Source organism: Canis lupus, chromosome 16, assembly GCF_048164855.1.
Source record: "Canis lupus baileyi chromosome 16, mCanLup2.hap1, whole genome shotgun sequence".
In the NCBI taxonomy this organism is placed as follows: Eukaryota; Metazoa; Chordata; class Mammalia; order Carnivora; family Canidae; genus Canis; species Canis lupus.
Window position 1 is genome coordinate 9515789 of NC_132853.1, and position 23037 is coordinate 9538825.

General features: G+C 51.2%; 1 protein-coding gene across 7 annotated transcripts in view; it reads right to left on the reverse strand.

Moving 5' to 3' along the window:
- The window catches only part of AK8 (adenylate kinase 8), a 127322-nt gene that overhangs the window by 45559 nt on the left and 58726 nt on the right, over positions 1-23037 (reverse strand). For 5 of the 7 annotated variants that reach the window (XM_072778492.1, XM_072778491.1, XM_072778490.1 and 2 more), the window contains one exon: positions 3624-3765. In XM_072778492.1, coding sequence (XP_072634593.1) covers positions 3624-3765 — 142 coding nt within the window. Of the gene's footprint in view, positions 1-2125; positions 2349-3623; positions 3766-23037 lie in introns of those variants that run through there. The other 2 variants (XM_072778496.1, XM_072778494.1) reach the window with 2 other exon arrangements.

Genomic DNA, 23037 nt, shown 5'->3' on the forward strand with positions numbered 1-23037 from the left:
ACAACCAGCTATAGAGATCCCCCCCACCGCCCCACCAAAGGACAAACCTCAAGTCAACAGTAGAAATCACTGAGAACAAACCAATTGTCACCAGCAAACCCTCCAAAGGCTCAAGCACAAGCACCACTCTGGCACCAGTGGCTAAAATAAGGAGGATTGGTTGAAACTCATCTCAGAAGACATCAAGCCCCAGATCCCCTCTCACTCCACCTAGCCGGGCCAATCCCACTCTTCCATTTGGGTAGAAATGGAAGGAGAGGGTATAATCAGGCTCTTCAGGCTGAAGAGTGCCAGGCACTACTTGAGAGCCTGCACCTGTACCGAAATTAGGGGAACCAGGTCAAAAATATGCAGATGGCGTACGGTGTGCGACACCTCTTCCCACCTCTTACTGCTTCTCCCTTCCCTGGACTCCACTCTGTCTACCCTCCAGCAGGAGGCTTAGAACCTGAGCAGGACAGAGGAATCTGGTGGATGGTTCTGCACAGATGGCCCCAAGAGATCACCTTTCAATGAAGACAAAGCCTGTGGGCTCCTCCTATGCTGCTGTCCATTGGTGTCTTACTCCTCCAGTCTTACACAGGAACAAGCCACCAAGGGTACCCAATGTCTGAAAGACAATCAAACAAAAGAATCTACTGAGGGAGAATGAGACCAAGACACACGAAACCTCAACAGGAGCAGGCTGTGCAGGAGGGGAGCCTCCCACCTCTTGCAAAAACAAGCCTATCATGTCACCATCTCCAAGAGATAAAATAATCCAAGATACAAGATCAAGAGACTTTAAAAGGAATGAAAAAAGAGCTCTTGAATCTTATAAAAATAAATATTACAGCCACAATTAGAAATGCAATAGGATTGGGAGAAGAAGTTGAGAACTGTAGAAAGTAGAGCAAGACAAAATAAAACCAACCATGCACATGAGCAGACCAAAAAACTAAAAATATAGGAGAAAAGAGAGAAAAGATATTTTTAAAGAATTTAGAGGGCCAGTCCAGGAGGTCTAATACCCAAATAATAGGTTCCAGAGAACGGGGGGGCGGGGGGAGGAAAAGAAAAAAAAAAAAAGAAATCTATCAACAAAATAATTGAAGAGAATTTCCAGAAGTGAAGGACACAGAGGTTCCCAGATTAACCTCAGGTACAATGGAGTAAATTAGACCCATACCAAAGAAATGAATGAAATTTTACGTGAAATTTTAGAATTGTGGGAACAAAAGGAAGATCCTACCAACTTCCAGAGAGAGGAAAAAAGGTCATTGATGAAGGATCAGAAATCTGATTGGCATTGGGCTTCTTAATGGCAATTCGATATTGTGGAGGGAGAGTGACTTTGGTTAATTCCTTGCCCAGGGCGCCTGGGTGGCTCAGCCAGTGTAGCGTCTGCTTTTGGCTCAGGTCATGATCTCAGGGTCCTGGGATCAAGCCCTAAGTCAGGCTCCCGGCTTAGTGGGGAGCCTGCTTCTCCCTCTCCTTCTGGCCCTCCCCCTGCTTGTGTGTGCTCTCTCTGTCTCACATAAATAAATAAATCCTTTTTAAAAGATTTTAATTCCTCATCTAACCAAACTACACAGCAAGTATGAAGGTAGGATAAGGACACTCTCAGACGTGCCAAGTCCCCCAAAATTTACCTCCCATGCCACCTTTCTTGAGAAGCTACTGATGTATGTGCTTGACCAAAATGAGGTAGTAAACCAAGCAAAAGAAAATTGGGGGATGCCAAACAAGCTCCCTTCCGTGGGAGAGAGGCGAAGGGAGTCTTGGGTGATTATTAAGTTCAGGAACGACAATAAGAAAAAAGAAAGGCAAAGCAAATGGAAGGAGCTCCTTCCATTCTGGTGCAGCTGGCACCCCAAGGGAGGGTTTTCTGGAATAACCACACACCTGTGTGCTTGCACCACAGTGGCCAGAACCTCTGCAGTCCCTTTATCATCGTGACAGAGAGTGGGACACAGGATCTGCCTCTTGGGTACCAGCATGCTTCCCTGAAAACTGATGTGTTGGTGCTAAGGAGGACACCCTGAATGTGGGTCCCAGTTCTGTCACTAATGGCCACTCCCACCAAGATGGTCCTTCACAACGAACATGTTGCTAACATAAGCCTTTATGAACTGTGTAACTTGGTGCCAAAACATATAAAGCAAACACTGCAGGAAGAGAACAAGAAACATTAATAAAAATACAGTAGAGGGCGCCTGGGTGGCTCAGTCAGTTAAGCGTCCAACTCCTGACTTCCACTCAGGTCAGGATCTCCGGGTCATGAGATCGAACCCCACATTAGATTCCTCACTCAGTGCAGGGTCTGCTCGAGATTCTCCTCCTCTGTTCTGCCCCTTGATGTTCTCTTGCTCTCCAAAAAAATAAAATAAAATACACTTCTTTTCAAATACTCACTGAAAAATCACCCACAGAATATAGCTCAATAATTTTTTTAAAAAATTAGAGGTTGGGGATCCCTGGGTGGCTCAGCCATTTAGCACCTGCCTTTGGCCCAGGGCGTGATCCTGGAGTCCCAGGATTGATTCCCGCATCAGGCTCCCTGCCTTGAGCCTGCTTCTCCTCCCTCTGCCTGTGCCTCTGCCTCTCTCTGTGTGTCTCTCATGAATGAATAAATAAAATCTTAAAAAAAAATAAAATAAAATAAAAAATTAAAGGTTGTACTTGAGCAAGTTCTCCATACTCCATACTCTGCGCTAAAATAAAAAACTAATAATGTGAGTTGAAAAAAGCAATAAACTGCCAACTACCTAGAAATTTAAAACTCTCCTAAACCAAATCACAGTTTCTGCAACAACTGACCCCAAACAGCCAGGAGCTGACTAACCAATAACTAGCAGTGTCAGGTTAGGACCAACCAGAGAAAAGCCATATATGCTCCCCTGGCCAACCACATGGGGTGCCCTGCTGCCAAGTGGCTGCCTCCCGCTCCCCCAGGCCACACCTGGGCAGGACACACTTGTAGCGGCCCGTTCGTCCACTGCCGGCTTTCCCGCTCCGCCGCCCCCTCGGAGCCTCTGCCAAACCCAGGTGATGTGACGACTCCCTCATGAGCAAGGCCTGGCTAAGTGGCCTTTGGATCTGCTTCTTCTACCTCCACAACATACCCAATGACAGTGTGCTCTCAAGTGCAAGTTACGGGAAGAAGAGCAGAATATTCAGCAGCACTGGACACTTGTTTTGGAACACATGGCCAGCCTTTTGGGGAAAAAGTGTTCAGCTCATACTGCATACACATGAAAACAACTATCAGATGCACCAAAGCTTTCGATGTACAGAATGAAAGTGTGAAAATAGTAGAAAAAGGAGTGTCTGTTGATTGGCACAATTCCCTGAGGAAGGCAGGCCTGGCTGCTAGGGGCTATGGCTCACAGGTCCAGCACCGCGAGTGACAGAGCCTGGATCCGAAACCAGGCTTGACTCCCGGTTCACAGGCAAGTGCAGTGGGCAGGCGGGGGTCGGGGTGCCCAAGAGACCTCCCACTTTGGGATCACAGGGGGCTTCTTGCATACCACAAGCCGTCAGGTGGACCTTGGCAGCTGAGCCCCTGGGGAGAGGGTGGCCGCTAGCAGGGAGCTTCTGGGAGGTGGTGTGGTCCGCGGCCCCACCGGAAGGGGACAGCTTACCTGTTGGGCTGGTAGCCCAGGCTGTTCAGCATGTGTGCCTGGTCCAGGTCTTTGGGGAAGCCGTGTAGCACCCACCCTCTCTGAATGCAGTCCTGCTGGCTCAGGCGCTGGCTCAGCACCTTCATGATGATGCTGTCAGGGACTGCAGAGAAAGGGGGCCGGTGGTCACTCTGTCATCCTAGGCACCATTCCTTACCCAACAGGAGTGTGAGGTTGCGGTGGCAGCCTGTGGCCCATGGGTCTCCCAACGCCCTCGACCCTGAACTGAACTGATGAAGAGTAGGGTTTAGGTGGACGAGACTTCGGGTGCACAGGTCCCTCTGAGGTCCCAGCAATGGGAGGAACGTGGCTGCTTGAGAAAGGAAAAGCACTGGTGACCTTGACCTTGATCCTTCCCCGACCTTGACAGCATACCATGCATGTCAGTGGCCAGGGTAGTTCCCAGCCCTCCAGCAATATGTGGGCAGCCCTCGTGCACCCACGATCCAGTGTTTGCAGCAAAAGACTTTCCAGGGCAGCACACCAGGCCCCCAGGGGAAAGTTTAGCTTTCCTGCAATGGGACCCCATTGGTGCCTCGGGGTGTTCTCTGCTCATCGGCAACACACAAGCAACTCTTGCTCTCTTCCTTCCTCCTTTCCTCCCCTCCTTGATGTCTAGAATCAAATCTCAAGAATTATAACTCTAGTTATAACCAGAGACTGAAATACAGTCTCCTGGAGAATGAGATATTGAGAAGCTTCTTGTTTACATTACCACAATTGACATTTTCCTGAAATTTATACCTCTTTCTCAGACTCATTAAATGTCCTATGTTGCTGATGTACTGTGTTTTAGCAATTTGCACTGCATTTCCTGCACTTTGCACTCATTTTTCCAGAAATACTTGGTAAATATTACCAGTGTTTGCTATGGATGTGGCCCCAACAGGCTGGTTTCTTAGAGTTGCAACGAGGGTGTTTGGCGGCTTCTCTGGAGACGCCCAGTCCCCCTCCTACCAGCCATCCACAGTTTGGGCAAGTGGCCGTGGTGCATACATCTGAAACCTTCCAAAAGGCCCTCAGGCTGGCAGCCAACTGACCACAGAGGTGAGAGAGGCAGAAACAGCTGCTTTCCTCTACGGCCATGACACACTCCTTACTCCCTTTGTCACCAAAGGACCATAAACCTTATTCTGAGTGATTTGCATTTCCCTGAATTTGTTCTTTCTAACATCTTTCAGCCTTTTTTTCACCAGTCTCGAGGAAAGAGCAGACAAGGCTTTTGCTGTAATAAGAATATCTGGCTATATAACATGAGCGAGAAGTTGATGCAGCTAATCCCATCTCTCCCCCTGCTTACACCTGCTGTGGCTCCCCAGTGCTGGGAGGATATGAGTGGTCACTTCCCCCATGGCCAGCAGTCCCTGCAGTCTCGGACTCCTGGATCTCTCCCAGGTGACTCTCCCCCAGCTCCTCACCTCCCTTTTGTGTCTGCCAGTCCCTCCATCCAGGACATTCCTCCCCCACACCCGGCCTGGGGCAAGCCTTTGGACTCAGCCTTCAGGCCCAGTGGAATGTCTCCCTGAGGACTGCACCCAGCCTGCGTTAGCACCTGTACCTCTCCTTTGCTTGCTACCCTTGTAGCTGGCTAAGTCTTTGTGTGATGTCTGCCTCTTCCAAAAGACAGTGGGTTCCATGAGGGAAAAGACAATGTCCAACCTCATTTCCCCCCTGGATTAAGCATGAAATAGATGCAGAATAAACACACAGGAGGCTTCCCTTTTCAAAAGCTTCACTGCAACTAACCAAACATGTTAAAAACAACTTGCCCAGACTCTGGGGACCCCAGGTGGTGGAGAGAACACAGGTTTGAGGGGCACACAAATCTAGGGTCTGGGGCCTGCCCTCACATGACTGACCTCAGCTGGTCACCCAACCTCCCCAACCAAGTGTCAGATTCCTCATCTGTCGGAAGAGCAAACAGGATCTGTCATCATGGGGTTAGTGGCACACATGGCTTTCCAGGCATGTGTTAGACACTTGAAGATGGTGGAGGCTGGTACCTTTCAGTTCAGGAGATGTATGTTGGAAAATAATAGGAATATTTCCATGTTTTCCCATGGTCAGGGTGTTCTGAGAACAGACTGCTGGCTCCTGGGATATAGGATGACTGACTTCAGGCCTTGAGAGTTAAAGATAGAGACTGCGCAGAGACTTAGGGACCTGTCTCGAGACCTTTGTTCATATTCGCAGGGTTGCAAACCTAGGGCCAGCTGCCCTCCATAAGCTCCAAAAGTCATAATTTCAGGGCTTGTCCCCTGTGCTACAGATCCCTGTATCTGTACACAGGTATTTCGGCTCTCACAACATCACCCATGAAGATCTGCGGTGTGGGGAGCTAGCATTCAGATTATGGTATGAATAAATAACAGGCCTGTTCTTTGTTCCAGAACCCTATGTCTTGTTACAGGATAAATAAATATAGATTAAAAACAAAATAGGTTAAGAATCTGCCATATTGCTTTCTAATCCCAGTCTACCCTTAACAATTTATGGATATTTTCACCTAAATCAGAAACTAATACAGAAATAAACCCTTCCTAGTGATCTGTCCAATGGATAGTTATGGAGCATCCATGCTATGCCAGGCACTGTGTCGGGCATGGTAATATGTGGCAAGCAAGAAGCCAAGGCCCTGTCCCCCTGAAGTTGACATTTTAGCAAGGGGCAAAGACAATGCACAGATAAACAACCATTGCAGGGAGTCATAAGTACTGTAAAGAAAATAAACCAAGTGATGGGAGGCTGCTGGTGTGACCGGCTCTAGGACAGCCTCTGAGGAAGTCCCATCTGGATGAGAACTGAATCGTAAGTCCAGCTGTGTGAAGACCCAGGGAGGGGTTTCTAGGCAGAGAGGGTGGTGAGGGCCCAGGCCCTGAGGCTAGAATGATCTGGGCACATTCAAGGTTCAGAGAAAGGGCCCCTGTGACTGGAGCAGAGAGGTCTGCAGGAAGTGAGGGCGGACAGGCCCAGCCAGGTCTGCAGGAAGGAAAGGGGGTGGGATTTGGGCCACACACAGGCCAGGCCACCTTGGGAATCATCATGTGTTGGCCCTTCAGTGCATATTTATTGAATGAACACATGGGGGTTAATCTCAGGATGCTGCATTTGGCCACATCTGCACATGGAAAGCTCATTTTGTGATATCAGCCAGTGGAGTCCCCATTTGGGGTCCCGAGGTCCCAAGGATGTGGCTAAACAACAGTACGACTTTCTAAGTGGTCACTGCAGGCTCCTAAGGGCAAAAATGGACCCCCTGTAAGATCTGCAAAGAGCTTGGGCTGAGGACCCTGAATCAAAGTCACCAGCTAATAGCCAACTTTTTAAATTTCTAGAAAGGAAACATCTGTTGCTGAGCCCCCGCACACAGAGCCCTTAAAGTTTGTGGGAATCTGATTCAGCAATGCCCTGTCAGAGAGAGGCCAGCTGTGGTAAGAGGGGGCCTTAGCTTCCCTCTCCTGGTCCCAGTTCTGCCCCAATCCCCTCTGACACTCTGAACCTCAGTCTCTCTGCAAACTGGGAAGGTGGGTGAGCTGTGCCTTGAGCAGGCGTCGAGGAGAGGGGGTTACAGGAGGATTTGTGATACAGCTGCATTCCTTAAATTTATTCTAAGCAGTTCTTAGAATAAAACTCAGAAAACTCACCACTTCATTCCCCTGGATTCCTTTCTCAGGGCAAGTGTGAGCTGAGAGCCCAGTGGTTCAGCAGACTCTGCTTGGCAGCAATGGGACCTCCTTGAACCTCGGTGTCCTCCTCTGTAACACCTGCCTCACTGGCTATTGTGGGGCCAGTAGAGGACTCACTGAAGATGCCAGATCCATTAGAGGTCTTCCAAAGGGCCGGGTAGGTATTCCTAGTCCTCTCCCAAAGTTTATTCAGATTTCCCATCAGATCACTAGGATGAAGCCACTGGCAAGAATATGTGACCCTTGAATTTCACACTTTTCAGATTAAATTTCAGAAATTTAACACCTGAGCTCCAATCAGACTTTAGGAGAGTGCTGTAGGTTTGAAATGGGCTTGCCAGTGGAGAAGGAGATCCCCTACGTAAGGACCAGTGACACCCTGGGTGCATTAAGGCCTCTGTTGTGTGGGAGTGAGGGCTGGATTGGGCCAATATTTGTCTCTCTGACAGGCCCTATGGTAAAGCAAGCTGCGCCCTAGGGAGGCCTGAGCTGCTAACCTGCAGCCTTCTCGAGGCAACAGAGGGCTGCTCATGAGGCTCAAAGCCCTGGGGATTCGCATAGGGAAGGCCCTGGAAGGTCATCCCCTTGACCTCCCTCATTTCAAAGGTGAAAAACCAAGGCCCCGAGAGGTTGTGGCTTAAGTGACCTTCACTGGAGTGAAACATGACTTGAGGGAAGAACGGAAGACCAGATGAAAACACAAAGAGACTTTCTGTAGGGGGTCAAGGGGGGATAAATTTACAAAGATTTCTAGAGAGAATTTCCCAATTTCCCATTACAAGTTACAATGTAGGGGAACCTGGGAGTTGAGGGTCTGACTCTTGATTTCAGCTCAGGTCATGATCTCAGGGTTGTGGGATCGAGCCCCAAGTTGGGGTTCGTGCTCAGCACAGAGTCTGTTTGGGATTCTCTCTCCCTCGCCCCTCCCCACCTCACATTCTCTCTAAATAAGTAAATAAGTAAATAAAATCTTTTTTAAAAATTTAAGAACAAGTTAAAATGTTCATGCCTTTCAACCCAGCAATCTCGTTTTTAAGAACTCATACCTCAGCTATAATAGCACAGACAGGAAGCGACGTGTGCACGAAGATGTCCATCTTGGTGCCGCTTCCGGTGTTGACAATCAGAAACACTGTATGTACAAGGTCTGTCAGCTGAAGACAGGCTCAATAAAGGATGGTACGTCTACGTGATGAGATACGATGCACCTTTCAACAAACCATTTCTACTCATACTAACTTGGAAAGAAGCCTCTGACTTCTGATCAGGGGAAAAAGCAGGTCAACAAACGGCGTGTATGATATGGTCTAATTCAAATACACAGACACGTATACCCACGGCATACACACACCCACATGTACACACACTCCATGCACACGAGCCAGTGGAGAGGCCCCTCTTACACCGTATGAATCAGACCCGAGCCCTCGCAGAGCTCCGGGCCCTGGAGTCGAGAGAGGCAGGGACCAGTTGGAAAGGCAGGAGGACTACAGAGAAGCAGAAGTGCTAAGGGCTGCAAGGAGGGGGAGACGCATTTTGGTGAAGAAGGTGGAATGCACACTGATTCGGACTTTGGGCCTAAACCAAAACGAGTGCCTCTTTTCAGGAGTCAAGGAAACACAGACCCTCAGATCAGCACTTCTCAGGAGGGCTCACCATAATTTCGAACCGCTAATTCTTTGTTCCTGTTAATCTGCTGTTGCCTATGTCCCCAGCTTCACGCTACCCCCTGAGAATAGGGACCCCAGGAAAGTCAGGCACATGGCAAGCACTTAATAAACACTTGAATGAATAAATGATGGATGATGAATGCATGAGTGAGTGAGTAGTACCACTTCTAAAACCAGAAGGCAAAAAAATAAATAAATAAATAAATAAATAAATTAATTAATTAATAAAACCAGAAGGCTCTTTGCTCCCTTCCATGTTTGTGGCAGAACGAGGGATTGTCCTTCGGCGCACAGAACCAGGTCCCTCGGCAAGGGCAGACCACCAGGCTGGCTCTGAGCGATCCCTTCTGGCTACACCACGACCCACTCGTGGATCAACCCACTCTTGGATCAATCAGGTAGTCCTAAGACTGTGAGCTGATGGCTAGGATGTTTCAAAATAAAATCCTGTGTGTGTTTGTGTCTGTGTGTGTGTGGTGGGCGGCCTCCGGGTGGGTGCAAACACAAGCTTGGGTGGGTTCGAGGGATGGGTCCCTGCAGCTTCCTTTTTCTTTCTTTCTTTTTTTCTTTTTTTTTTTTTTGTTCTCTATTTTTTACAATGTTTAAAGGCTTCCATTTAAAAAGCAGGGTTTTTTAAAAGAAAATTTTTTTTCAAGATTTTATTTATTCCTTCATGAGAGACACACAGAGAGAGGCAGAGACACAGGCAGAGGGAGAAGCAGGCTGCCTGCAAGGAGCCTGCTGTGGGACTCAATCCCGGGACCCCGGGATCACGATGCTAGGCAAGGGCAGACGCTCAACCGCTCAACCACTGAGCCACGCAGGGGGCCCAAAAGGAAATTATAAATGCCTACAGGAGGTTGGAATGGCCACTGGAGAGACTGTCAGAAAAAGACAAAGGATGCAATCTCCCCGAAGGCCATCCGTGCCCCCATTAGTGGCTCTCACTCAGGGGGGAACCAGGGCTGCTGGAGGGGGCCTCCCAACCCCGTTACTGCACCAGCTCCCTACAGGGTCTGCCCAGGCTCTGTGCCCAGACCCGCCCTTCTCAAGTAGTCTGGGAAAGTTGCCCGAACCCTCCCTCCCACCCACAAGGCCGGTTCCTCTGTCCCTCAATCTGGGTGGAGGAGCTTCTGGAGGGGCTGCAAGGTCCTCTCCCAGCATGGACAGATCGGACAGATCGGCATAACACCAAAGGGTCTCCTCCGCAGAGATGGCAGTGCCCCCCAGCGGGGGCTGGGCAAGGCGACTGGTGGCGGCTCTGGACACTGCTTCCTGGCCGTGCTGCGGCCCGAGCAGCCCTCCAGTCTCCCCTCCGCTGGACAGGGCTGGGGTGAGGGGGGCAGCCGCTGCTCTGCCTCCAGTGCCTTTCCCCGGGCCCACCCCTGAGCCCCCCCCCCCCCCGCCCCAGCACCGGGGCTTCTGCTCTGCACCTTTGTTTAGCTACTGCCTTTCTTTTCCTGAAGGCTATCGACTCATTTTCCCAAACCCACAAGGTCTGACCAGCCAGTTCAGCAAAAATGTAGCTTTTCGGAACAGATCTCGCTGGATGTGTTCTGCTGAAAGTTTAAAGTCTCCTTGATAATGCTGTCCATTTACCCTTTATCCTCCTCTCAGATAGAGATTTTCAGCGCAGTCTAAAGTCTTTCTCCACTGAGTCAGGTGCCTCAGGCTTGATTTCTGGGCTTGACAGTTAACATCTTACCCTGCCTGTAAGCTACTGCCGAGGGCTACCTCTCCAGAATGTCCTGTCAACCCTAAATTTAGCAAAGTGCAAGATATGAATATCCCATTATTTCATAAGGCCACACCACATGGTTTCAGGGTGTTTTTTTTTTTTTTTTCTGAAAATCTTCCATAAAAGATGGCAGTTTCACACTGACCTCGAGGTTATTAAAATCTCAATCCATTTATTCCCTGCTGGCTGGGTGTGCTTGGCACAGGGGTTCATGGGGAGCCATGGTCACAGGTGAGAGGCTCCCTGGCCCCATAAGGATCCTCCTGGGTCCCCCATCACTCTACCCAGGACTCCAGGCCCACCCACTGTCTTGAAAGGAAGGCATTGCTGTTAAAAACCCAGCTCAGGTCAAGCTCCTTCGTGCACATCAATCCTAACAGGAGAAAGAGGCAATCGAGAGGGGCCCCCATGAGATGCCCGGACAGACAGACCAGCCAGATTTTCCTCCCCCGGCTATGAGCCCGATGTGTCATCTCAGTCAAGTCCAGCTCAGAGAGCTGCAGAGTGGGAGGCCAGGGGGAGAGCACCTGGGCCAGCTGAGGATTTTCCTGGGCAAGCTGGAGCTGAGGGGCAGAAGGGATGGGCTCCAGGCCCCACTGGAGCCCTCCTGCTGCACCACACTGCCGCCTGCTGTCCGCGTCCTTGCATTCCTGCACTCGCTGGCCGGTTAGCGCCCAGACTTGGGACTCAGCTGGGAGGGGCGACAGGAGGGGGCTAGGGCTACTGGAACTGGCCCCAGGATGCCAGGACAGGAAGTGGAGAAAAGGAACCGGCTCCCTCAGTCAGGGCTTATAAGGTAAAAGAGACCGCAGACTGATGGATATGCCCAGAATAAGCTGATTACCCTCCTCCCGCCAGGGCCGATCAGAAACAGCTGGGTGCCTCATCACACCCCCTACACACTGCAGGTGCATAGCCTTCTACCCACGCTCAGAAACCCACTTCTGTCTACCACACACTTCCCTACACGCATCCTACACACGTACACCTGCATAGACATGCTATGCACACACTCAGACCCACGCACTCGCCTTCAACACCCCGACACACCCACCACACAATCACCTACAACACCCCTACACAGCCCACACCCGTACAACACCCCAAACCCTTTACTATATACACACATTGCACACCCACTACATGCACATTTACACACACACCTATATGTACCCCCAAGCACCCTGAACCCACCTGCATGCACAACACCTCCACCCTGTACCCCACACCTATCCACATGTGGTATGTTACATACCACCAACCCTCGCCTATATGCACACCCCACGACTACCCCATGGCTTCTTCCCTCTTCAAGCCCGCCTTGAAATCGAGGTAAAGGTGACATCCAGCTGTCTGGCAGGTTTGTGGAAGACTCAGAATGTGCTTCTCTTCCCCCTTCCAGACATCCCAACACAGTGCCTGGTCCTGCCAGCTACCAAAGGGGGTCGGTGGGGGGAGTCTTGGAAGGGAACAGGACTGTGAAGGAGAAAGGGCTGCTTTGTTTCTATTTTTCGTTTCCATCTTATAGGGAGATTTGAAAGAAAAGGTGCTCCCACCCCCCCACATGCATTTCTTGGCCCAGGACATAGCTGAGGCCCCTGTAGGGCCTCAAATTACTACCACTGTAATTCAGCAAAACCTAAACTCCTACCACTTCCAGGAGACTGTTACTACCACCACTACTACCCCGCCTTGGTACTGCTTCCTGGTGGCCGAGGCTTGCAAGCCCCCCTCACTGCCGCCACTGCCTCACCGGAAATCACCAGCATCGGAGAAGGACTCAGGACTCGCATCGCCAACCCCGCCTGGGGGGGGGGGGGGTGCCTAGGTGTTCCACCAGTGATGCCGGTTGTTTGTTATTTACTGCCACCTGCTGGCCAGTCGTGGACACTGCGCCCCAAGTGAGCACTTCAAATGATAAACAGGACCTTTCTGAACCGTGTGTGGGAGATAAGGAGGAGAAACTAGATGCTTCCGTTTGATCACACCCTGCAAGTCGTCAGCGGGGAGTAGGCCCACTGGGTAGTTTGCCTCCTTGGTAAACTCAAGTCATTTGCTCCAGACAAGCTCCTGTCTTGGTAGGCACAGGATGGAACAGGCACCTAAGACTTTAGGTTCCCAAAGTCCATATCCTAACATCCATACTGCTTAACAACAGCATTTAAAGTTGCTTGGCAGACAGTGATGCCAGGAAATAACAATTTTTTTAATATTGGATTTTTTTTCAAGTCCGGAGAAGTACATTAGCCCTGGGGCTCTTACCAATTAGGAGGATATTGCTCACTGCTCATCCCTCGAAGGACAGCTGCCTCCTTTCTGTCACTCTCTTCTCTGCCTGTCTACTTGGGCAAAAAGCAAAGGCAAGATGGGGGTGTCCATGCCCCACACGTGCAGCACGGCAGAGAGGCCCAGCCTCCCACAGTGCATACTGTTTGTCTACTGGTTTTAGATGAGAAAAAAAAGACCATTTTAAAAATAGACATTCCTCTATAAATAAATGGTGCTTCACTTAGCAAATTAATAGGACTTTTAGAAAATGCTCACTTAGGCACACTGTGGATAACAATTTGATAGTTTGTTATTCTGATCTTAAAACACACTTATGTCTGTCAGTGGAACATGCAAGTACCCGGGAGGACAAGGGGAGGCAGCCGGTCTATATGTGGACCGGGCTGTCTTAAAAGTGCAATGCACACTGCAGATGAAGAGCTTAAGGAACATGGTTTTCTTCCACTTTAATGGAGCCGGGGCTCAGAACCAGCTCTTTCCCCTACATCTCATGGGTAGCGAGAACACTATTAGCCATGTGATCTGTGAGAGCAAACTCTGCAGCTACGAAGAAACCGGGAGACACTCATGAGCCCATTTCTCTGGGATGGCAAAGATATGGTGGCACATTAACTAACAAGCATGTGAGCCTCGCTCTGTCCTAAGCATATATTTGTTCGATTACAAGTACTAATTCCTGTGATCTCCTGATAGCCCCATTTCACAGATCAGCAAACTGAAGCACAAAGAGACATAGTAATTTGCCCAAGGCCACACAGCTAATAGCTGAAGGAGCCCAGATTCAAGGCCAGGCAATCTAGCTCTGGGGGCCACTTGCTTGGTCTCTGTGCCCTCCACCTGTCCTTCAGAGGAAGGAGCCGCATGGATTCTGCGCCCCGCTCTGCATTTGTCTCTCAGTGAGCCCTTGGGTGAACCCACTGGGGTTTCTTCCTCTTTAAACAGAATTGGACTCTCAGGTCTCTGAGCTATCTGTAAGCCCCTATGTGGCATGTGAAGTCATGCTGCTGCCCAGCTCCTGAGGATCTAGAAGGCTGCCTATCTGCTGCACACAGTCCCAGGAGACAGCCAATCCTGACAAACTGCAACACTCAACCTAACCTCCCCTGGTGTAGCAGACTAGGGATACTCCTCCCGCCAACAGGTAGGCTCTTAATGCTCTTCTCTTGAACTTGGGCTGGTCTTATTGACTAGCCTGATGAACAGAATCAGGTGGAAGCTCATTCTGAGACCTCTAGACCTGAGTCATAAGAAGCCCCATAGCTTACCCCACCCTCCCCCCCAACCGTGGACTCTCTGGGATGCTTGTTCTAGAAGCCAGTCATCACATAAGAGGGCTAACACCAACCCAAGGCTGCCATGCCGTGAGGAAGCCCAAGCTAGCTGTGTGAAGAGGCTGCATGGAGACAGATGCTGACCAGCCGCAGCTGCTCTGAGGGTCCCACTGCAGACGCCAGGCATGGGACTGCGGAATCTGTCTTGGACATACCAGCCTTAGCAGATGCAGGGAGAAGAACCAAGGAACCAGGCTGACACCAGAATTGAGAACCAACTGCCGTGCTCAAATGAGCCAGCCTAGTTGGCCCCAGCCATTTCATGTCAGCACCAAGTGGAGTCGATCCTCTCTGCCATGCGTGCCCTGCCTGAAATCTTCATCCATGAAATCAAAAGCAGAATAAAGGAGTCATGCCATTGAATTGTCAGGCAGCTGCCAAGAGATAACTAGAGTACCAGAGGGGCAAACTGGGCCTTTGCCAGCTCCTGGTTATGGAACCAGGCACCCAAGGCGGTTCAGTAGTCACAGGAAAACAATATCCACATAATAAAACATACGTGTGTAGCCCATGGAGCTTGCTCCTACTACCATTGCTTCTAGTACAGTGGCGATGACAACTACTATCACTACTGATACTAATATTAATTAGCTATTATTAGTAAGTATCCAACATAGATACAATTTCCTTGTATCTAGCTAACCAACCCATGGCTTTGATACTGTGGCAAGCTCACCCTACTGATGAGGGCACCATAGCTCTGAGTGGCTTGCCCAAGGTCATGCAGCTGGGAGGTAGCAGAGTCTGAACTGGAATCAAGTGGTGTGAGTCCAGGGCCTGAACCCGTGGCTGCTCACCTGACTGTCTAGAGGTGACCATGGCTGAGCACCAAACTGGAAGCTGGTCAGGCCTTCTGTCACCTATTCTCCATTTTGTTCCTCCAAATTAGCGGGTTTTCACCTAAATGGAAAAGCCAGCAGAGAAGCTTCTGGGCCCCAGGTGCCCCAGGGCGGGTCTGCCTGGTATTGCCACACCATGCTGTCTGGGGCCAATTACTATGTGCTCCCTCATTCACTCGTTCATTGAAGAACATTAGCTGAGCTCCTACTATGAGCCATGCATTCATTCATTCATCCATTCATAAGTGTTAGCTGAACTCTTACTACAAGGCATTCATTCATTCATTCATTCATTCATTCATAAATATTAGCTGAGATGGGAACTGAGGAGCAGACCACTGGTTGGGCAGATAGAACCTGAGGAGAAATATGCAGCGTGAGGTGCTGGGGGGATAGACACAGGTAGGGAGAGGTCCCAGGTGAGGTCCATCTTACCTCCCTGTAACCCATACATGACCAGAAGGCAGGGGCAAGAGATAAGAGTTCTCATAGTCAGGGTCAAAGGGGATCAATCAGATATGTACATTCAAGGTCTGAGGTGGGAAGTAAGGAGGAAGAAGGTGTCTCTCTCCTCCCCTGTTGCCCCCCCCCCCAGGGCCTCCCAGGAAAGCAGGTGGGGGCGGACACTTTCCATTATACTCCATACTCTTCCATCACCTCTCATCTCCCACCCCTCTCCCCCTGCCCCACCAATCCCCTCTCTACCCGTGCCTGCTTCCACCCACCACTCTTCCGCCCCCTTCTCAACACAGCACCTAGACAGGTGCAAGGCTGAAGGTGTGGGCCTGGCGCTTCCCTCATCTATCACAGCAGTGCCAAGCTCCCTGCGGGGATGCCTCAGCCAGCCTTCTGGCTGACAAACTGCAGCAAGTCTCATGTCCCTGATCTGTTTCGGGGGTGTGGTGACTGTCCAGAGTGTAGGACCCACAGAAGGTCATTAGGGCAGCCTCCCCCTGGACACTTCAGGCCCCACTCAGCCCGAGGAGAAAGGAGCCAGTGTCAGCTCCCCATTGAGGACATTCTGAGAGGGAAAGGGGCTTCTAGCTGCACCTGCCTCTGGGGTGTGAGCAGCTGCCCAGACGGCTGCACTGGGAGACCTCCTGGCTGGAGAAGACTGGGGCCTCCGGGTCTGGCCTGTCGCAGACAATTTCACAGCTGAGTGGATTGGAAGCCACTGGGGCTGCCCGTGGAGGGGAAACACTTCCAGAAGCTCTAGTCGGAGTGAGAAGGACACCATGCACCTCTGGACTCACCTTAGACTTCGCAGAAACGTTTGGACTGTTTCATTGCCCTTTGTAATCTAGATGCCGGCACATAGCAAGCACTGGATGAACACTCAGCCCAGCAAAAACATCTGTGGCTGTCCCTCTTTGGTGCCACAGCTAAGGGGAAGAATGGCACTGGAGATGCCCCATCCTTGGTGGGGAGAGTTTCCGTTGAACGAATGCACAAATAAGTGGAGAGCCCCTTGCTGCCTCAGTTTCTCCACCAGACCCACCATTGAACAAAAAGCTTTTTCAACCTTTAGGTGACAAACCTTTTGATGATGCCCCAGCAATGCACCCATCTGTGATGAAAATCGAGTTTGAAAAAACAAGGAGGCGGACCCTCTGAGGGCACGAACCCATTGATAAACGGGGGCGCTGACCCCCTTTCTGGAACCATCTTCACTAACGGCCTTCTGGCCTCCGAATGCAACCACCACTTTGAGACCTGCTGCTCTGTTGGGCTATCTTGGCCCTGGCTTCCTCTCAGGCTGAAAAAGCCTCCTACCTAGTTTCCATAAGGAAATCTTTGTAGCAGTCCCAGTGGAAAAGTCAAAAGTTTGACTTGAAAAAAGGAGCTACTTCAAAAGCATTGTCAGACCGAGGTGAGGGTTCCTTTAAAATGCATAAATTACAGGGGGCGTCCATTAATCAATCTATAGGAGGCCCCATGCGGGAGCTCTGGGTGGGGGTGCCGCAGGGACACTCGGGGACACATCCAGGGGAGGCGAAGCGCATAAAACACACGCTGAATAAAAGAGTAAATTAATGTGTTTATTACTTACTGCCTGGACTGTGTGCATGCGTGCGTGCGTGTGTGTGTGTGTGTGTGTAGAAAAATGAAAGAAAAATGTAGAGTTTTTTCAATAATAAAAAGGGAGTTGCACTGCGGGGCCCCTACAGCTTGTGAAAAATTAAACTCGACGGATTCAAACTGTCCTATTTCCACTTCAAAAGAGATGAGGCACTGAGCTCTTCCCAACTTGTCTTCAAACGCCCAGCACCCTAGAAAGTTTCTTTAAAAAAATAAAGGCTCCTGTTCCCCCAAGCACTGTACCGGTTACTGTACCCACCGTCTCTTCCTCTTCTAATTATACCCCTGTGAGTCTATTAATCAACTGGTAAATTATTTAGAGAGCCGCGCGCTGTCTTGAGCTGGTACAAACACGCCGCGTGCAAAGCCCTGCTGCAGCCGGGCAGAGGTCCCTGGGGTCCCGCCTCCGCCTCCGCTGCAAGGCTGCGTGCAGCTCGCCCAGGCTGCACCGAGCAAAACAAGCAATCCCGTTCCGCTTACCTCCTCAGACGGGAAGATTTACTTTGTCTTTCAACTCAGCAACTCCTTGCAAGTTTTTAACAAAAGAGAAAAGCTGGTCTATTGTCAGATCTTTAGTGTGCATTTAGTGCTGAGAATATTAATTCCCCCTAAAAAGGGCAGCAGTTCGGTGGAGCTCTGATCCCCCGCCCCTGGGAGGCGGGCTCGCCGAAGGCTCTGGAAACACTCATAATCATGCCAATTTGGGGCTGGTTTGGCTGGTGTGTGTTACTGAGGGCTGCATTTGCTGTGGCGAGGGCTCATCACCAGAAAGAGTGCAAATGAGCCTCGGATCGCCCCCAAATCTCGCGCCTCTGCTCGGGTTCGGGTTCCATCAGGCCGGAAGGGACCTCCTCCAGACAGCAGCGTTTCGGAAAGAGGAGGGCGTGCAAGAGGGGACAGAAGGAACTCTCGCTAATGATCTGTCTTCCACGTTGCCCTACCGCTGCATCAGCACTGACGATCTTAGGGGAAAGTTATTACACCAATTAAACAGCTGTTTCTCACCTGGAGTCAGTGTGTGCCTGGCGTGTGCACCAGGGAGTTTGGGCCTTCTGGTCATTGAACTACCTTAGCTGCCGGGGGTGCTGGCAGGGCAGGTTGGTGATGAAGGTGACGGGACTTAGGAGCCCACTGTAATTTGGCCAACAGGCGGGCCGGCAGGTGTTGGAAGGCACGGTTCTCTGTGCTTCTCCTGGAAAGCCTCCTAGAGGTGTCTCAAATGCCACTGCTGGGGATGTGCCTGGTCCCCTGATCTGACAATCCCAACACGTTCTGAGGGCCACATGGTCAGATCAAGGCGAACACTTCATGCACTCAGGGCAAAGAGTGACACCAACAAAGACAAGATAGGCCTTTGGCTATTTTTAATACCTTCCCTAGGTAGCTGTTCTTTAGAGAAAGCCCAAGCAATGTTGGAGAAAGGAAACAATTATCAGAGCTGGGATAGAAGGCAGCACTTCTGAACCAAAGAGATGGTTGCATACCACTAATCAGACCCAGGAAGGAGACCTCTGGAAGGAGGTTGTATCTACCGCCACCAGCCTCTAGACCATGAGTTCTGGCTGGAATACCCAAGGGAAGGGATAAGACTAAAGCAGTGCAGACTTCTTGCTGATGGCATGAGTTGAGGCCGGTGAGGAAGGCTGGTTTTCACATTTAAGTGAGAACTGGAGAACCAGACATCCCAATGGGGAAAGACGGAACAAGTGCTTTCCTTGTGACATTCTAGGCCTCCAGAATTAAGAAATCCCACCTGCCACAAGACCCTTTGGTAGGAAGGAAGCCCCAGGGAAGGAGCTGAGCCCCTCATTTGGAGGTGGTGACCACTGTGAGTTGCCGCTGATTTAGGCAGAGTTGAGATCTCGTGGCTCCTTCGCCTGATGTTGGCGAGAAAAAGAACAGCACATGTCGGCATTGTGCGAACTGGATGAGGAATCCATCAGCACCAATCATCTCATTTTAAATGGTATGTAAACAGCTGAGAAATGATTTTTCCAAACACCCAGAATAGTTTTTCCCTGTTTCATACCCATGTAGAAGTGACAGGAGCTTCCTGGCAGCTAAGCCTGCATGATTTAAGGCCCAGCCCCGTGTGTCGTGTACAGCCTGTAATGGAGGTTGCCTGCATAAAGAACACGGTGCACAGAACCCTGGGGAATAAATTTGTTCTGTTCACTGCAGCTAGAGTAAGGATAAGTTTAGGAGGTCAGACCTATATATTTCAAAGTCCGGGACACAGAGTGTGCATCTCCCCAACCCTCTGTCCACAGTGAGGTCGCCAAGAGCCTAGGATCGAGAGATTTAGGACAGGCTGTGACGGGCCCTGGAGCCCTCTGCCCAGTAAATGTGGAAAGATGGGAAAACAACAGTTATTAATTTTGCCACTGATTCCAAAGAAGGAGGTGTTGGCAGCACCTGTGAGGACGGAGGAGAACATAACTGAGCCTGCAGAGGTCACAACTGGGACATAACATCATGAGGCCCCGCGGTGGGTACTAAGAGGATAAGAGGAAGTGGCTCTGTGGGGGGAAAGATGACATCTGGATCTATTCTGCTGCGCTGGCAACAGTGGTGACGGTGACCGTGAGGGTGGCCGAGATGCACCACCATCGCAAAGCTGCCCGTCTCTGGGGCTTGCAGCTCCAAGGTGAGTGGAGAGAGGGCAAGAGCCTGTGATGGCAGGGGTCCCAGTGAGGGCCAGGCTGGAGGGCTGGCAAGCAGGCCAGCAGCCAGGAGCACAGGGCAGAGTCCCCAGTGCGGGAGGTCTGGTCCCCAGAAGGGCCCTGCCCAGTATGAGGGGTTCAGGTGAGGCAGATTTCTACACTGAGGTGGCTATATGGCAGGATGCTCTGGTGGGGACATCTGCCACTTCTGCCCCAGGGTGTTGGGGCCTCTGGGCCCTGACAAGAATCTTCGTCCTTTAGCCAAGCTCCCTGACCCTTCTGGACTTCACGTGTAAAAATATATGCAGGAGAGTGGCCAGGCTCCCCTGTGTTCCCAGGAATGCTACTGGCACTCAGGGCACAGATATTTGAAACTCATCTAGGCTTGTGAAGATCTGACAGGCCTCAACAGGCCCCCAAGAGCAACAGAGGATCATCACTATCGAGTTCTGCTGGAATTCTGCCAATGGGGTGCCTTGCTGCTCTCAGTATGGAGGGGTCACCTTCCAAGCCCAGGGCAGCATCTGGGGGAGGACATCTGCTCCCCTGCCCTTTGCCTCACTCTTCCCCAGAGACGAGAGTCATTGGTCGGGCTGGCCCTTTCCCTCTGGTTCGCATCCTCCAGCTGGCTGGCCCTCGCCCCCAGTAGGGTGGGCTGCCCTGCCCGCTCCTGCTTCTGCTCACTCAGGGCTCCTCCTGGGGAAGGTCTGAGGCTGGTCTCCCCGTCCCCACCATCAGGGTGTGGACACTTAGCAGGAGGAAGTGTCTCTACTGGCTCATCCCCAGGCCTGGACTGGGAAGCCACATCAAGAGGCCCAAGTGTGCCCTCACTGCACTGCCATATGTCCATCCGATGCCCCCAGGGAATTCTGGGTCTGCCTCCCTCTGGGCTCAGCACTCTGGGCTGTGGGGAGGTGACCTGCTCCTGAGGCCCAGGTGGGGGATCTGCCAATCCCAGTGATTCACAGATAAGCAAGGCCGTGGTGGGCTAAGCAAGAGCCTCTGTGCTCAGTCTGACCTTCCCTTCAAAACCGAGTTTGGTTAGCATCATTTACATTTTCTTCCTGTTTCAGCTGGTGGCAAAGTGGGGCCCCCGCCAGACTTGGGTGGCTCTGGTGTTCCTCCTGTGTGGGCCCAGCACTGGGGCTGTCTCAGCAGCTTCCCTACGGCCCATAATGAGACCCTGATAGTGGCTATGAATGTAAATGCACTCTTTGTTATCTCTGCGAGATCGGGATTAGTGAAATGACAGAATTTATTGCTTCTGTTAGGAAGATACAGTAATGGCTGCTGTTGTGTCTTTAATTCTATAGGAAGTACAGAAGCACAGAGCTGCAAAGCCAAGTAAACAACAGGGTGCAGAGGAGACAATGGAGAGCAGAGCCCAGCCTTACAGGGACCTGTGCCCCCCGTCTCCTTTGTAGTCACCAAAAAACCCAAGGCAAAACCCAATCTGCCTCTTGCCCACCACTGGAAAGACCCCAGGGTTTATTACCCCAGCGGTCGGGGAGCGAGGGATCTGAAGGTACTCCAGTGCTGATTGTGGGGACAGAGGAAGGGCATCTGGGAACCAGAGTGGGTGACGAAGCAGACTCTCTCCAGAGCCTCCAGAGGGAGCACAGCCATACCTGGAACCCACAGCTCAGGTCCCGGACCTCTGACCTCCAGAGCTGCCAGGAAACAAATGGCTGTTCTTTGAAACCACTAAGCTTGTTTCAGCAGCAACAGTAAACAAGTCAGTCAGCTGTATGCGGAGAGATGGCGGGGACACAGAGGAGGACACCAGCCAGCACGACAGCTCTCTCTTGACCTGGGCACGACCCACCCTCCCACATCAGGGGTGTTCGCAAGCCTGTGCAGGTATAAGGGGGACCCGATACAGTGTTTTTGAGGGACTGCAAATTTGGAAACCACCTAAATGCTGACTTTTGGTAACCCTTTATTTGGAAAGAAAAGAAAAAGTCAAAAGGACAGAAAAGTTGCAAGAAGCATCAGAGCTCCTTGCCCAAGATCTGCCGATCATGAGTGCAGCCTTATCTGGTGGGTCACGGTCCTTCTCTCCAAACCACCACTTGCTAGTTAGTGGGGAGTTAAACTGCCCTCCAGTCCAGGCAGGGGACTAATTTGCAGCAAAATTTAGAATGGTATAAATCTATGAACTTATTACATTCACCCACTTACTCCACAAACGTTCTTCAGGATGCTAAGAACGAGCGGCACCCACACCCATGCCTGCAGAGGGGCATTACGGGAGGGAGACTGCTCAGTGAGCTCAGGCACCATGCCGGCCTGCTGCAGGCCCCAAGACTCCCCCACTGCATGCCTGCCGGCCACCGGGTACACACGCCATGTCCTGTCCCCACGGGAACCCTGCGACCTGGGGACTCCCGTCCACATCTCACCACTGAGAGGCCTCGGGCTCTGACCAGGGCTGAGCAGCTCATGGGAGCGGCTCTGAGATCTGAACCAGACAGGGAGGCACCAAAGCTCACCCTGGAGCTTCCTGCTTCCATGGCACTTAATACCCCAGTGATGGAGGAATGAATAGACTCGCGTGTCGCCTTCTACACAGATCACTGTGTCCAAAGGATCTGACCCCACCTCCCCTGAACCTCACCCTGGGGGCCTGGAGCATCTTAAAGGGGGCTTGGGAGAACCAAGCCAGGACATGGTCCCAGGGGGCCTCGGCTGATGGCTCAGGAGCAAGCTGCCTGTTCTCATGTGTGTCCCTCAACTTGCTCCATCCAGAAGATGGAAGGAGAAGATAAGGAGCGCTCTGCCAAGAGGGTGTCCTGGTCAAGGCACGTACCCTCTCTACAGAGGGTGCTTTTGTTCTGGGTTTTCTTCACAAGACACTATCACATCAGACTTAGTGATGTCCAGAGGAGCTATAGCACTTGGTGAGGGAAGGAGGATGTGGGAGTGTGGAATGCACTGCCCCGGGGAGGAAACACCTGGTCCAGAGGAGCTCAGATGTGAACTGGCTGTGCAGCCTCAGCAGCTTGGCCCCTTCTCCGAGCCTCATTTATGGGCTCAGGAAATTGAACTAGAATGATCTCAAAGGCACCCCTCCTGGGGGT